Source organism: Aplysia californica, unplaced genomic scaffold (assembly GCF_000002075.1).
Source record: "Aplysia californica isolate F4 #8 unplaced genomic scaffold, AplCal3.0 scaffold00615, whole genome shotgun sequence".
Classification (NCBI taxonomy): domain Eukaryota; kingdom Metazoa; phylum Mollusca; class Gastropoda; order Aplysiida; family Aplysiidae; genus Aplysia; species Aplysia californica.
The window spans coordinates 82,815-97,914 of NW_004797885.1; the positions used below are offsets into that span (position 1 = coordinate 82,815).

The following is a 15,100-nucleotide window of genomic DNA, read 5'->3' on the forward strand; positions in this document are numbered from 1 at the left end:
CATCATCATCATCATCATCTACAACAACAACAACGACGACAACGACAACAACAGCATTAACAACAACACAGATAGATACAACAACATCAACAACAGCAACAACAACAACTACAAAAGAAACAACGGTAAAGGAAAAATAACGATATAATGTCTCCCAAAAAAATCAATAGTGCCAAAAAGGAAGCAAATAAACAAACAAATTAATAAATAAATAAATACACGAGTCAACTCACCAAGCTATGAACAATTAAAAAGCCCCGGCAAATACCTTTAAGCCTCGCTCTCCAGAACAGAAGCGTGTCTGGGGTCAGCGTACATTTATACAGGAATCTGGCTCGCTTTGAGCGGTACACCCACCACAACACTGCGCAGTGGAGAGTCTTGAGGGATTGCTGCCGACTTACCGCCCAGGCTGCCTCGCTGGAAGTGAAGCTCACGCCCACTTTCACTCGTCAGCAGCGGCCAAGAAGGGGTGGACACTTAACTCAACCCCCCCCTCCCCTGGACATCGACTGTGATGTAAGTCTAGATCTGTATTTTAAGGAAAATAATAATATTAATAGTTCGGCCTACTGCAAGTGTTCCATCCCCTGAGATGAATAAGGAGAGCTTGCTTACAAAATTAAAGTTCGGATATGGGATATGGAAGATTACGATGCAGACTTTTGAGACAGATATAAATATGATATCTTAACCAGATCTTTGCTAAATTAAATCTTTAATGAACAACTAATAGAATAGAATAATATCAAGACATTTTTCCCTCCTCCAGTAAAAAAATTATTATAATGTCTCACTGCCGGTGCTAGTGCGCGGGATGTGGGACCGGCTGCACTATCGTTTTTTACACGCTTTATACAGGCCTCTCTGCCTGCACACAATAAATTATGGTTCAAAGAACAGCAGATCGTGTACGAATGTAACGAGACACGAGCACCAGCCAAATGGGCGAGGGCGTTAACTCGTGTTAACTAGTTTAATAATTTTAATAAGCAATCCACGCACTTTTTTTCACTTAAATTTTTTTTAAAATTCTTTCTTTTTCTTGCCTCTTCTGTTCCCTTCTTTTTGAACATTTGGAGTTAGGAGCCAAAAAAGAGCCAGAGAGCCTAAAAATTCTCCGGTCGGGCCAGACATGATCCAAAAGAGCCAAATTTCTGGGATTTGGCTCCGAACTGACAACCCTGACTGTGACTATTAAGACATGAACACGATCCTGTTGAGCATCAGCCCCGGTAACCTCAGCCCTGATCACTCTAGAGTCATTTCCGGTAAAACGAGGGGGTGAGAATAGCGAGACATAGGTTATTTTCACCCGGGGGTGAGAATTTTTATGGTTGTTTTTCTTCACATGTATCAAATGATGATTTAAAAAATCACACGTGTGACATTCGATTCTTCTGGATTTCATCAAATTCTTGTGGTGTAGCATTGTTGTGAAATCATGCACTCGTTAAAATAATGACATCAAAGAAATCAACACTTTTCTGCCTGTTAGACAAATTGTATCAATTTTTTTTTAGCTCAACACCTTCATGCACATCTAAAAACCCCTGTATGTGTGGATTTTATCCAAAAAAAGTAAACCACAGGCACAAAATTTGGAAGTCACCCACCTTTGGCGGCCATTTGTTCGTTAATTTTACCTCTGACACCAGGTAACCCCACCTCCTTTAATTACAAATGCTTCAAGTTCTATTGAAGGTAGAACGGTATCTTTCATCCAAAGTAAGACAAATTAACAAGTTTTAAGAAAATGTCAATAACTCCATATGTCCAAACTTTGACGAGTGCGTGATTCCAGTGTGTCCAGACACAAATTGTGCCAAAATAGTGGAGTAGGTACTATTTTTGTTTACTTTCTTCATTTGTTTAAGAAGAATTTTTTCTTTTCTTTGACTCATATATATATCATTTTTTAAATGCAGGTAACACGATTTGATTGCAAAAAGTCAAAATTGTTCAAGACGACCACGCATTGTTGAGGAGAAAGGTGTCTTAGACTGGTGGACATCTTGGACAGGACTGATGAAAATGAAGAAAACGAACGATTCCCTTCAGAAGTCCCAACCTAAGGTGTGGCCACACGCTTAGGACTAACGTAAGGCCCTCTAATTTTTTTTTCTTTTTGAGGGAGGGTGGAAAGGGAGGTTTGGGGTAGTGTGTGTGTGTGTGCATGCGCACATGCACGCGCACACTCTTGCGTGTCTCTATCACTGCATGTGTTAGTCTGTCTTTTGTGTTTATGTGTCTGTCTGTGTGTATGTGTTTGTCTACCTGTGCATCAGTGTGTCTCTGCCGGCATGTGTCTAAGTTTGTCTTTTTGTAAAAAGTGTCTATCAGCATTTGTTTGCTTTTGTATGTATCTCAATAATGTATCCGTCAATGCAGGACATTGAGTGATTGAAGAGAAATGCCCAGGAAGGGGATTGGATGGGTGGGGGGGGGATGAAAAAGTTAAAAGGGCAAGATAGGAGGGGTTAACGACTACCACAGGTGAGTGAATTGTTTTGTCTTCTCTGCAGCTTTATGCCATGCCACAATGCCATGTCTGCAGCATTAGGGGCTAAATATAATTTATGACAACGGTTTAGGGCAATGGTGGGTTATGAAATATATCTCCTACTTCTTTTTTGTGTTTGTTTCTCTTGTAACACCTTTAATCTTCAGCACTTATATGACCTTATTGTGTTGCTAGTGCCATAAAACTCTTACTAAAACAAAGGTTATGAAATATTGTCGTCTTGGGCAGTGCCATTATATATAGAAAAAAATGCAAGGGGGGAATGACAATGAGCATGAAGTGGTTGTTTGTATAGCTGGCTCTCTTGGACAGCTGGCTGTCTGGACAAGTTTGACCGTACTTGTCGAACTTTTGTATTGACTGATGTCTTTTTCAAATTTGGCCTTGACCTTCTCAATATCATATTGACCTGTCGATCAGGGATCAACTGTCTAGACAAATGTCTCTGTCAGATGGGAATCTCCCAAATTTTCTCAAGCGCTGGTCATAACAAAACTTGTCAAGATTGGTTCTCACGGTGGCCTTTGATATCAGGATGTCTTATCTCTTTATGGGAAATTTGGTCCATGGCTATAGATTTTTTTCTGCCCATGAGTGAAGTGAGAGGTTCACTTCTGGTTTTGGTTAAGATAAGCCAATTGTACCCCATTGGTGGACTCCCTGTTAATTAACCTTTCCTTGTCCAGATTTTTCTATTGTTATTCTTCCTTCTTTTTGCTTTTCAGCTGTTGCCTTTGTGGTGAAGTTGAGAGAAATTTAGGTTATTAGCATCAGATCATTTTATTGGAAAGGGGTTTAAAGTGTGTGCGGGCAGAGTCATGAATGTTGAAGCTGAACTTGTGTGTAACTACACATGTAGTTGTGTGAGGAAGCCCTCGTGTGGTGAGTTTTTGAGAGCTGTGTACGTCGGTTTGTTTCCAACTGTTACGTGTGATCATGATACTGTTTTATAGCAACATCATGCATAATTATGATACTGTCTGTGAACAATAATTTTGTCTGCATTTGCTTTTTCTTTTGTCAATAACTTCTTTGGCTCTTTTGGGCCTTGGCATTAAGGGGTAGGGAGGGTGAGGAGGGTTTCCTCTTTTTCAAAGACCGCTCATCCTGATGCTTAACTCACACACACCACAAATCCTGCTTTGTGTGGTTGTTATCTTTTCAATACAACGTGCCTTTTCTCTGCAGAGTTTGATTTATGAAAATTCACAAACCGATCAATCAACCCTGGATATTTTCCATTAAAGGAAGCCCAGTCTACACTGTGCCAGTGTATTTGGTTATCAAAATTTTGGACTGTCTGATCTTTGGTCATGCAATTGCTCATCTTCTGACTCTACCCACCTGCTTTCGGTTCCTTTTCTGTGTGCAAGAATTTTTGCAAGAATATTTGGTCTTGAATACGCATGTTGCACACAAAAAAGATCAAATCTTCCTTCCCATACGCTTATTTTTTAAAATTATTCTTTCTATCTTTTTCATGTGGAATCCATAAATCATATTTTCCAACTGTTATATCTTATAACTTGTAATAATTTTGAGTTAAATATACGAAAGACTTTTCTTTTTCTTGATTGAAGGTGATGATATTATCGGTTCTTAGTCTGAGACAACTATAGTGTTCTTCTCACAGGCCCTTTTCATGCCTTGTGGAGAATGGGGATATAACACGTTTACAATGAGGAGGAAGAAAAAAGAACTGCCCGTCTGTTTTCTTAACTAATTTTTCAAAGCTGTAGCTTTGAAACAGCAGCTTAGACAAGAAAAGCACTGAAAGTCTGATAAAATTCTGCTTGGAAATAAAGAAGTTACGTTAAAAGTTGATTTTGTAAACTGTTATGCCTCAAAAAGTCAGAATATACCATGTTTGGTATTGATAATTTTGTTCCATGCTCTAGAATGAAAATCTATTTGTCTCATCTTTGATAACGCCATCTACCTTTCAGTCATTGCGGTATCCATTTTTAAAATGAAATCTGATTCTTTTGTGTGCTGTATGGTATGACTGGTCCTCGTTTTTCATGTTTTATGGGAGAACAAAAATTTTCCATACAAAGGTTTTCCTTATGTGAAGTTTCGGCTCACAATGTTACTTTCTGAGATATATCATGAAGTCGACAATACTGTCAGAAAGTTCAGCACTTGTGATGTCTTCATGGTAAGGACTTGTTGTTGACTTACCAATCGGCGGCAGCAAAATATGTCATTACCTCTTTCTGACTTCCGCCAATTTTGAGTTTACTGAAATGTCGTAGAACTGATTCTGAAATCTCCTAAGTTTATGACTGGTCTATGTCATTCAGGGTTTGCCATGAACAGAATCATTGTTCTGTAAGTTTCACTTGAATTGATTTGTGAGGCATCGTGGTGAAATCAGGCGCTTGTCAAAATAATGAAATCAAAGAAATTGGCCGATGGGCAATTTTTTTCTAAATTTCTTTTTTTGGCTCAACATGTTTTATGATGTCCATTTAAAAGCACATTATTTTATGGATTTTAGTGAAAAACATTGATTAAAGGCACAAAAAATGTAAATTTTCAGTTTTTAAGGACTGTCAGGCTGTGGAAATTACCAAACTTTGGCGGCTATTTTCTCGCTAATTTTACTTCTGAAACCAGGCGACCCTGACCTCCTTCAACCACAAATATTTTGACTTCTATTCAACAGAAATGGATATTTTTCCTCCTAAAGGAAGGCAAATGAACAGGCTTTAAGATGATACCAATAACCCTATATGCCCAAAAATTGACGAGCGCCTGTTTCCACCATGTCATGACACATTTGGTAATCTCCTACATTTGTGGCTGGTATGTTTCATCCAGGGTTTGTCATGAACGGAGTTGAGGTGGAGGGTGACAGTGGCCGCTGGTCCCCCCACTCAGGCACCATGGTCAAGATGTTCAGTGATGCCCGGGAGGTGGACGACGTTCTGAGAACTCTTCAGCACTCGGCGGAAAGTGATGAGCTCAAGGTGGCCCTTAAACGACTGGTGGAACTGTTTGATGGAGGTAAGTCAAACTTCCCTTGCCTGATCAAACAAGAATAACCCTTCATTAGAATAGCGGGTCTCTTTTTTTGCAGGGTGGATTTTAATTGAAATCATCTTAATCCTTATTTTTTCTCTTTCTCTTTAATAAAATATTCTCCTCTGCAGGTGCATTGGTCATCATCAGTCATTGACTGACGAACAATTATTATTGTTAATGTTATTATGCATAAGTTTAACACTGATAGCTGCTTTGATCAGAACAAAATACAGTTCCTCAATTGATCTTTATATGCTTCATTTTGGAATATTATTATTTGTATCATTCAGTGTAGAAACATGGCCTCATTCTGGCAGTATTGCTTTGTATAGGGTTGAAGGATAGCGTTTCAGCTGTGGTTGTGATGCATGGAGCATGTGATGGAGCGTTTGTCTTTCCAAAAATCAATGGTACTGATTAATGGAACTGTTTCTTGAAATGAAACTTTCTCATGTCGTTACAGATATTTTAAGGGGTTCGTTTTTCAGTTTTTGTCGATTATTTTTGTGTGTAACTGACCAATTACTGTTCCTGATAGTTCCCAGATACCTAGAGGACAACCATGCCTATTTGTCAGTGCTGTCCACCATGACCCACATGGTCAGTGACCTTGAGATTCAGCAGGTGAGTCAAATGTCAGCGATTTTATGATTTTAATAATAGTTATAAAAATTGCATTTACAAAACACGCATATCCAGGCTCTACAGCGTGCTCTATGCACTATACCACTTATATGTATATGTTTTCGTTTCTATTTTTTTGTAATCAAATAACTCTAAACGTATTTAGCTGACATCAACACAAACTTAGATACTCTAGGAGACAGGCTGCTTTTCCTACCTGTCATGACCAACCTGGACTCAGTGGGAGATACAACATCCCATCAGACAGATGACGACGCTCAGTGAAATGACTTTCTCATGTGGGAATGGAACTCGTGTTTTTTGAAAGGCAACTGCAGAAAGCCTAACTATTATACAATGGTCTGGTTCATTTTCTGATGAAGTGATACTCTAAAATTCATAACCAGGATTTATTTGTATTTATATAAACTGTAAGAGAGAAGTTATTGCCCTTGGAGAAAGAGCGGAAAGAAGTCTCCACCAAATAATGGGAAATTTTGCTTAGGCTCCTTGTTCTTTTCTTTATTGTTGAAAAAAGTAGTGTTTGGAGTAGTTAAAAAAAAACAACTTTCTGTATAGGAATATTCTCATACTTTTCATTGTGTTATTCTTTAGAACAATTGCAACATTTCACTTTTTGAGGACAATTATATTCTTGTGTAGCTTTAAATGATGTAGATCATTGTTCTGCAAGTTGCACTTGAATGTGTATTTTTATTCAGGAAAGCCCAAAATATTTTGAATGTTGGGGTTAACGTTTAAGAATATAGTGTAGAATCTAGTGACGCAACTTATTCTTGACTTACTAACATTTTCCCATTCTGTTCTCAGCTGGGTCTGGAGATTCTCTACAACTTCATGGTGAAAAGCCCTACGATGGAGGACAAAATGAAAAGATCAGATGTTTTCAGGTCAGTTCTGTGTGTGTGTGTATGGTTGGTTGTGGGTGTTTTGATGCAGCGTGCTTCTATTTCCTTTCCGTGTTATCATTATCCCAATTTGTTTGTTCCAGGCAAACTGTGGTCATTTTTGTTACAACTGAGAGTACAGTATGTCAGAGATCATTCCCCAGTGACCTATAGATGAACCTGCTGTAACTGTCACCTGTCCAACACAATCGCCTGTATAAACGTTCCCTTCTCATTCCCCCCTTGCATTTTAAAAATATTGTAATGACACTGTAGAAGAAGTCCAACTGTCTAAGACAACTACTTTTCTTTTCTTGACAACGGGTTGCCGTCTCGGACAATTTCGACTGTATTTCTCTTGAATTAGCACCGTAAACACAATTATAATTTGTAGTTGGTTTCATGCACATTGGTTTTCTGTTCTTGTTTTGTGTCTTGGAGTGTTTTTTTGTCAAACCATTACAAAATTTTAGTTTTACTGTATAACTATGTCTTATGAGGATCAAGTAATGTTAGATATGCAGGTTGAGGGCAAGCTCCAGACATTTTCAGTGGCATGAGTTTGGTCTTTTTTAGGTTGTTTTTTTATTAACATACTGTTTAAAAAATGATTTTGTATCTAAAATATACAGTCTAAATATTTCTCAAGGGAATGGCTGACACTTTGAGCTATATTTTTCTCCTTACAGACACATAATTAAGCTTCTGAGTGACCACACCAAGCATCACAAGCTCCAGGACCGGGCCGTCTGTGTCCTGGTCAGGCTGCTGTCTTCAGGTCAGTATTTTTTTTAATTTGGGAGAAATCTAGATACCAATGTTTAAATGGGGTTTTGGGGGCTCTCGTGGCCTAGAGGTTAAGGTGTTGGCCTCTCATTCAAAGGTCCCGGGTTCGAATCCGGGTAGCGACCGAAAAATTTTCTACTCTAAAATTGTCTCCTTTCACCTCCTTTCCTGCTCTCTAGCAATGTTCTGTTGTCTGCTTTCAATTCCACTTTCTGCCCCCACCCCCTCACCTCCTTTGCCCCCTCCTCTGGGCTCCTGACTCTTTCTGCAGCCTTTCTACTGCTACTCCTTGGCTCCTCCTTACTGCTGTCTTTCTGCCACACCCCTGATCTTCTGGTAGGAAAGATCTACACCTAGCCTTCTCGGACAAGGACGAAAAATCTCGGAGGGCCCGTGTGCAAGTTGCGCACGTTAAAGATCCCTTGGTGGTCTAAAATCGATAAGAGTAGGTTTCGGCCGCCACCCGGGCAAAATTAAAAATTTCCTACAAACTGAAAATATTAGGTGTATCCCGCGCGCTCACATGACCTTATGCAGTTGCGAGCGCCGTAAAACACTTTACAAAAACAAAATGGGGTTTTCCTTGTTTTCTTGATTGTGAGAAGTCAAAGAAGCATAACATAATTTCTAGTGTGAGGATTATTTAGTGATATTTGGGGGGGGGGGGGGGGGGGGGGGAGGAGGAGGTTATATTGGCTCTTAATTGTGTTATGCCGATCCATGTTAAGGGAAGTATCCCTCCAGGATGACTTCTTGGTAGGCATACTTCTTTGTCCATAGTATGGCTGTGAAGTATTGTCACTTATATGAAAACTTAAGGGCAATTTGGATACTCCTTTTAAGTTGGGCTTTTTGTGTTTTGTGTGGATTATGTCTAAGAGAATATTTTTTGTGAACATTACTGCTTGAGATTGCATTTTTTAAAGAGAATTTTGAATGAACCACAAGCTCAAAAGATACTTCAATTCCGATTTTATGTTGGACATTTTTTATTTTGTGCAGATTATGTGAAGGAAAAAATCTCCCTGGAAAAGCAGTGGCCGCGGCTTCTTGATGCTGTCATGATGACAATAGTGTCGTTTCCGACAGAGAGTGACACGGTGTTCAACAGTTTGATGGTCATCACACACGTGCTCAGGGCAGGTAGGAATTATGATACAGGGTCCCTGGCGAATGCTCACAGACATTTGTTGTTTGTGTCTGTGTTTGATGATAGTGGCGGAGTGTGTGGTGTAGGGTGGTGGTGGAGGTGAAAGTAGTGGTGGTTGGGGAGGGGGGAGTTGTACATATGTGTGTGCGAGTGTGTGTATTTGTGTGGTTAATGATTGTTTAAGTGACTGGTGGAGTGTGTGTGTGTGTGTGTGTTTGTGTGTGTGTGTGTATTGTGGGGGGGGAGGGCATGTGCCTGATTTGTGGTTTTAGTCTGTGCCAAGTGACAGGATCAGAGTGTTTGTTTTAGTGTGTACATGTTCATCTGTTAATGATAGATTCTTTGTGTCTGTGTCATGTTGCAATGCCAGAATGTTTGATTTGGTGTGTGAGTGTTCATGTGTTAATGACTGATGCATTGCGTCTGTGTCATGTGACAGCGTCCGAGTTGCTGGAGCTGCTGGCCAAGAAGTACCTCCAGGTGATGTTGTCGTTGTTCCAGCTACACGTGGACAACGCCGAGATCCTGAACAAACTGTGCCATGTCCTCTGGATCACGGCACACAGTGGTGAGTTCATTGCTCTTTTCAAATACCATTTGTGAAACAGCGTGGTGAAATCAGGTGCTCGTCAAAATAATGAAAATTAAGAAACTGGCATATTCCTGCGGGTTTGGGAATTTTTATTGAATTTTTGGTTTCTGGCTCAACACCTTTTACGTCAATTAAAGAACACATTTCTGTTTGGATTTTATTGAAAAAAATTGATTAAAAGCACACAAAAATGTTAATTATCAGTTTTCACGGACTCTCAAGCTAAGGAAATTTTGGCAGCCATTTTCTTGGAAATTTTACCACTGAAACCAGGTGACCCCCACCTCCTTCAATTGCCAATATCTCGACTTGTATCCAAGAGAAATGGATATTTAAAAAAATCAAAGGCAAGATAAATAAACAAGCTTTAATATGATACCAATTACTCCACATGCCTAAAAATTGACAAACGCCTGATTCCAACGCGTCGTGACACATTTAGATTTAGATTTTTGAGTAGTCATCTGCAGTTTTTTTAAACAAAGGTACAGAGTCTCAGGTTAATTACTTTGCTGTCTACTAGAAGATGAAATGACCTCCATATTATGTTCTTTTGAAATGGCCTGTCTGTGTTTAATTGGGCAAAATTAGAAAGTTGAATTCTGAACACATTACAGCTTATTGAAATTATTGTAAAAACACAAGTAGGTCTATATGTAGCTGGACAATCAAACCACAATTTTAAAAAAAAATTTTTTTTAGGACAATGTCTGAAAGATTGAAAAGTGTGTTTGTATGTGTGTGTGTGTTGGAGGGGGGGGGGGGGGGGGTAAATGAGAGGGCAGTTCTGTGTGAAACATTTTCTAGGGTAAAGGGGCATCATTTTTATTTGTGTTTTGTAAGTTTTTATGTCAAGGTGGAGTGTGTTGTATTCCTCAGCTGCTGCTCGTCCCGTGCTGGGGCTCCCAGTGTGCAACTTGATCACGTCACAGATGCCTGTGTGGAAGGCCAACCGCTCTGTGGTGGACAGCAGCTTCCACCTGGTCGAGGTTCTCTGTTTGCACGGTGAGTGGCACCACGGTGCTGGACTGATTTCTTTGTTTGTTTCTGTGTGTGTGTGTGTGTGTGTGTGTGTGTGTGTGTGTGTTTGTGTTTGTATTTCTTTGTGAGTGAGTGTGTGTTTGTGTGTGCGTGTGTGTGATTGTGTGTGTGTGTGTGTTTGTTGGTACATAGCATATATGTACATACATTTTAATTTTTAGAAGTTGATAAAAGTGTAAGTCAGTTTCTTGGATCACCATAAATATGTCTCAGCTGCTCCTCAGCTGTCATTAACAGATCTATAGAATGGTTCTTCGGTGTGGTCTGCCTTTTTTACTTCTGTTCAATGCTGTTACACCCGTCTTTTGTAGAGTATTGATGTTTTCTTACCAGTTCACTGTAAATACAATTGAACACCAAAAGGTCCTCATCTGGGGTGTCTATGAAATGTCCTTGTTTGTTTCAACAAAATTTTCCCATCCACAGTGTGAAATGAAATTTTTCATCTTAAGTATCTAGAAAATGTCTTTGTTCATTGTCTGCTGTATCCTGTATATGCTGTTGTCGGAGCTGTCCAGTAAATATCCACATTCTTGGTGCTCAGGCAAAGTGAGTGAGCTGCTAGTGGAGCGAGGCTTCATCATGGGCTCCTTGCTGCCAGAGATGATGTCCAGAACAGACGAGGCAGACTTGCAGCTGTGTGGCTTGAAGATTTTTCTCCTCACTGGTATGTTGGGACAGGCATGATCAAAGCAGCCTGCCTCCTAAATCATTTTAATTATGCTGATGAGGAGATAAACATTTACTTAAAAAGCTTGGTTTTTCGTTCACTATAAATGACTACAAACAGCTGTAAAAAGTAGATTCGGAAGGTAGTGGTGGCAATGAAAATTTAAAGCTTTAGGAGGACAAGTTGTACAGGACAGCCAAAGTATATCAATAACAAATACTGCCTGACTGCCGATGCCTGTTGTACTTACACAGATTTACTTTCTGTCAGTGGAGCACTCTATGTCCATCCTTCTGGGTGCTCAGTCATAGTATAGAATGATAACAATTCAGGCAATAGTGCTCCCTAAAACAAACCGATTATTTACTAAAAGCATTTGTAATTACAAATAGAGTCTCTTTGACTACAGGACAGAAGAAGGATAATATGTAGTCACCTGCTCGAGTAAAGAGAATCACATTAACACAATAATAATTATTTAGTGCAAGGAAAAAGTAAGACACACAGATAGAAATAACATAAGAAAAGAAAAGAAAAAGAATCTATCAGTAGCGCCCTCCAATCACCCGCTGTTTTATCAGGGTTCTTTTTGCAAGTGTAAGTTTTTGTTCCCAGCGGAGTACCTATTCTTGAATGCTGCGTTTGCTGAGCGTGCCTCTCAGTGGCTCAAGTTGATCTACCTGGCCATGTCGCGTCACATGGGCCGACCGGACGTCCAGGCCTGGGGATGTCGTGCACTGGCTCGCCTACTGGAGTGTAAGCCGGAGGTCTACATGTGGATTGGGGAGAGCTCAGAGCTGAAACAGTGAGTCAATCTGGGGCGTAATTTTTACTTGCATGTTCAAACCATCTGTCTCTACAGTGTATATGTGAGGCTTCGCAGTGAAATCAGGCGCTCGTCTAAATAATGAAATCGAAGAAATTGGCATTTTTCTGGCCATTGGGCAATTTTTTTCTCATTTTCTTTTTTTCACTCAACACCTTTTATATTAATTTAAAACCACATTTCTCTGAAGATTTTACTTAAAAACATGTAATTTTTCAATTGCCAAAGACTCTCAAGCTATGGAACTTACCAAACTTTGGCGATCATTTTCTCGCTAATATTTCCTCTGAAATCGGGCAACCCTGACGTCCTTCAATCCAAATATTTCAACTTGTGTTCAACATAGATGGATAACTTTTTCACCAGAAGCTAGGCAAATAAACAGGCTTTAAGATGATACCAATAACCCCATATACCCAAAAATTGACGAGCGCCTGATTCCACCATGTCATGACACTTACATTTAGTGTGTCTGGGTGGATGGATGAGTATGTGTCTCCTGGAGTGTAAGCCAGAGGTGTGCATGTGGATTGGGGAGAGCTCAGAGCTCAAACAGTGGGTCAGTCTGGGGTGTTGGTTTTACTTGATATGTTTAAACTGTCTGTACCCCCCGGGGGCGGGGCTATTGACGGAAGTGTCTTAAGACCATTCCCAAAGGGGGGACGTTAACTATGTTCTTATGCACAGTAGAATTGTAATTGTAAATGGGCTGATTCATCAATGTCATGCTCATAACAGTGGCTGAACTGCAACAGGGAACTGCTGCTTTTTCTTTCCTAATCCTTACTACCGTCATTTTCTGTCTACTTCTTTTGTATGTTCGTCACTCTTGTGACCCGCTATTTCTTGGGGGCCTTGATAGTTGAAGCAGACTTTGTGCTGTTGAAGCTAGAGAGGTGAGCATAGTAAGCTTGATTCCCTGTAAAGACTTCTCTGTTGACCTCCACCCCTTGGCGCTCATATGACCTTATAGGCTTGTGAGCGCTGTAAAACCTCTACTAAAACACAACAAACTGTCTGTCTCTATAGTGTTTACAGTTAGTGTGTGTGTGTGTGTGTGTGTGTGTGTGTGTTTGTGTGTGGGTGAGTTTGTGTCTCCTGAAGTGTAAGCCAGAGGTGTACATGTGGATCGGGGAGAGCTCAGAGCTCAACCAGTGAGTCGCTCTGGGGTGTAGGTTTTATTTGTTCATATTCAAACCATCTCTCTCTATAGTGTGTGTAGTTTGTGTGTCTGTGTACGAGGGTGGGTAGGTGAGTATGTGTGTGTGTGTGTGTGTATGAGTGTGTGTGTGGGTCGGTGGGTGAGTTTGTGTCTACTGGAGTGAAAGCAGGAGGTGTACATGTGGATCAGGGAGAGCTCAGAGCTCAAACAGTGAGTCAGGCTTTGGGGTGTAGGCTTTACTTGTTATGTTCAAACCATCTCTCTCTATAGTGTGTGTAGTTTGTGTGTCTGTGTGTGTACGTGTGTGTGTGTGGGTTGGTGAGTATGTGTGTTTGTGTGTGTGTGTGTGTGTGTGTGTGTGTGGGTGGGTGAGTGTGTGTGTGCGTGTGTTTGTGGGTGGGTGAGTGTGTGTCTACTGGAGTGTAAGCAGAAGGTGTACGTGTGGATCAGGGAGAGCTCAGAGCTCAAACAGTGAGTCAGGCTTTGGGGTGTGATTTGTCCTTGTTGTGTTCAAACCGTCTGTCTCTGTAATGTGTATTGTTAGTGTGTGTGTGTGTGTGTGTGTGTGTGTGTGTGTGTGTGTGTGTGTGTGTGTGTGTGTGTGTGCATGGATGTCCTGGGTGTTTGTGGGTGCATGTGTATGTGTTTGTATGTGCATACGTGTATGTGTATGTGTGTGTTTATCTCCAGGCATGTGTATGTAAATGTGTTTGTGTGTGTGTATGTGTGTATGTATATGTGTGTGTGTGTGTTTGTGTGTGTGTGTGTATGTATGTGTCCTGGGTGTTTGTGGGTGTGCATGTGTGTGTGTTTAATAGATGAACTTTGATGTTACCATGTGTATGTGATAGATCCTTTTCTTATTTGAACACTGGATCAAGAAATCTGCTTTATAAAAGACTTGTTTGTTTAGAAAGTTGTTTGATTCATACAAGTCTTTTCCCTTATATTGCTCTCTTAAATTACAATACAATAATTTAATCCTCGACCATCTATCCCCTTATCCAGAGATCCAGTTCACACTCTCTGTCTGGGCGCCATCCTCATGTATGAGAAGAAGGTGGACGTCTTTGTTCCCGCGTGCAAGGCCATTTACTACCTCACAGCAGATAATGGTCAGTGTTTTGTGTGGAATATAATAGTCAGTTTTATTTTTTCAGTTCCTCTTTACCACAGTTCTTTTTCTTTATGTTTTTTTGGACAGACCAGTAGGAACTTGAACGTTTTCTGCTAGATAAAGATTTTTATTTTTGTTTTTTTGTTGCTTTTTTGTTATCTCCTGCCTTTTTTGTATTTCTTTGGATTGGGTTGATTAAAGATCTACAGGTCCAGAGATACAGGATTATTGAACAGAAAGTAGATTTTTAAAAATTAGATCCTTTCTTTGAAATCATGGCTATTGGCTATCAGTGTGTTTCAAAATAAGACTGTGTAGGGTCCACATTTCTTAATATGTTGAAATGATGCATAGCTCTTCATCTGTCCTTGTTATGTCTTTTGTGTTACTCAATATTGTGTTTATAAGTTGTTATTTTGGTTGCTGGGTTTTTTTGTTTTTTTGGGGGGGGGGGGAGGGGGTCACTAAATTGCATCAAAACATCTTATATGAAAAGGTAGGATGTATGTACACTGAAGCACATAGATGTTTTGAATATGTGATTAAAATTGTCTTATAATACAAATTATTTTGAATTTTTAAAAATCTCAACAATCATGAAGGATGCCACTGGTAGGTCCCACTTCTTCACCATCCTTTTCTTGTTTTTGTCTGTCTTGACTTGTCTTTCCAT

The 15,100-nt window shown here is 40.0% G+C and overlaps 1 protein-coding gene across 2 annotated transcripts in view; it reads left to right on the forward strand.

Moving 5' to 3' along the window:
* Positions 1-15,100, forward strand: part of LOC101859597 (leucine-rich repeat serine/threonine-protein kinase 2) — a 70,307-nt gene that overhangs the window by 1,144 nt on the left and 54,063 nt on the right. For both annotated transcript variants that reach the window (XM_035972216.1, XM_035972217.1), the window contains exons 2-12: positions 1,929-2,101; positions 5,348-5,533; positions 6,090-6,175; positions 7,007-7,086; positions 7,773-7,861; positions 8,872-9,012; positions 9,459-9,587; positions 10,491-10,616; positions 11,197-11,319; positions 11,938-12,127; positions 14,319-14,425. In XM_035972216.1, the coding sequence (XP_035828109.1) occupies positions 5,356-5,533; positions 6,090-6,175; positions 7,007-7,086; positions 7,773-7,861; positions 8,872-9,012; positions 9,459-9,587; positions 10,491-10,616; positions 11,197-11,319; positions 11,938-12,127; positions 14,319-14,425 (1,249 nt within the window). In that variant the 5' untranslated portion in view covers positions 1,929-2,101; positions 5,348-5,355. The remainder of the gene's footprint in view (positions 1-1,928; positions 2,102-5,347; positions 5,534-6,089; positions 6,176-7,006; positions 7,087-7,772; positions 7,862-8,871; positions 9,013-9,458; positions 9,588-10,490; positions 10,617-11,196; positions 11,320-11,937; positions 12,128-14,318; positions 14,426-15,100) is intronic.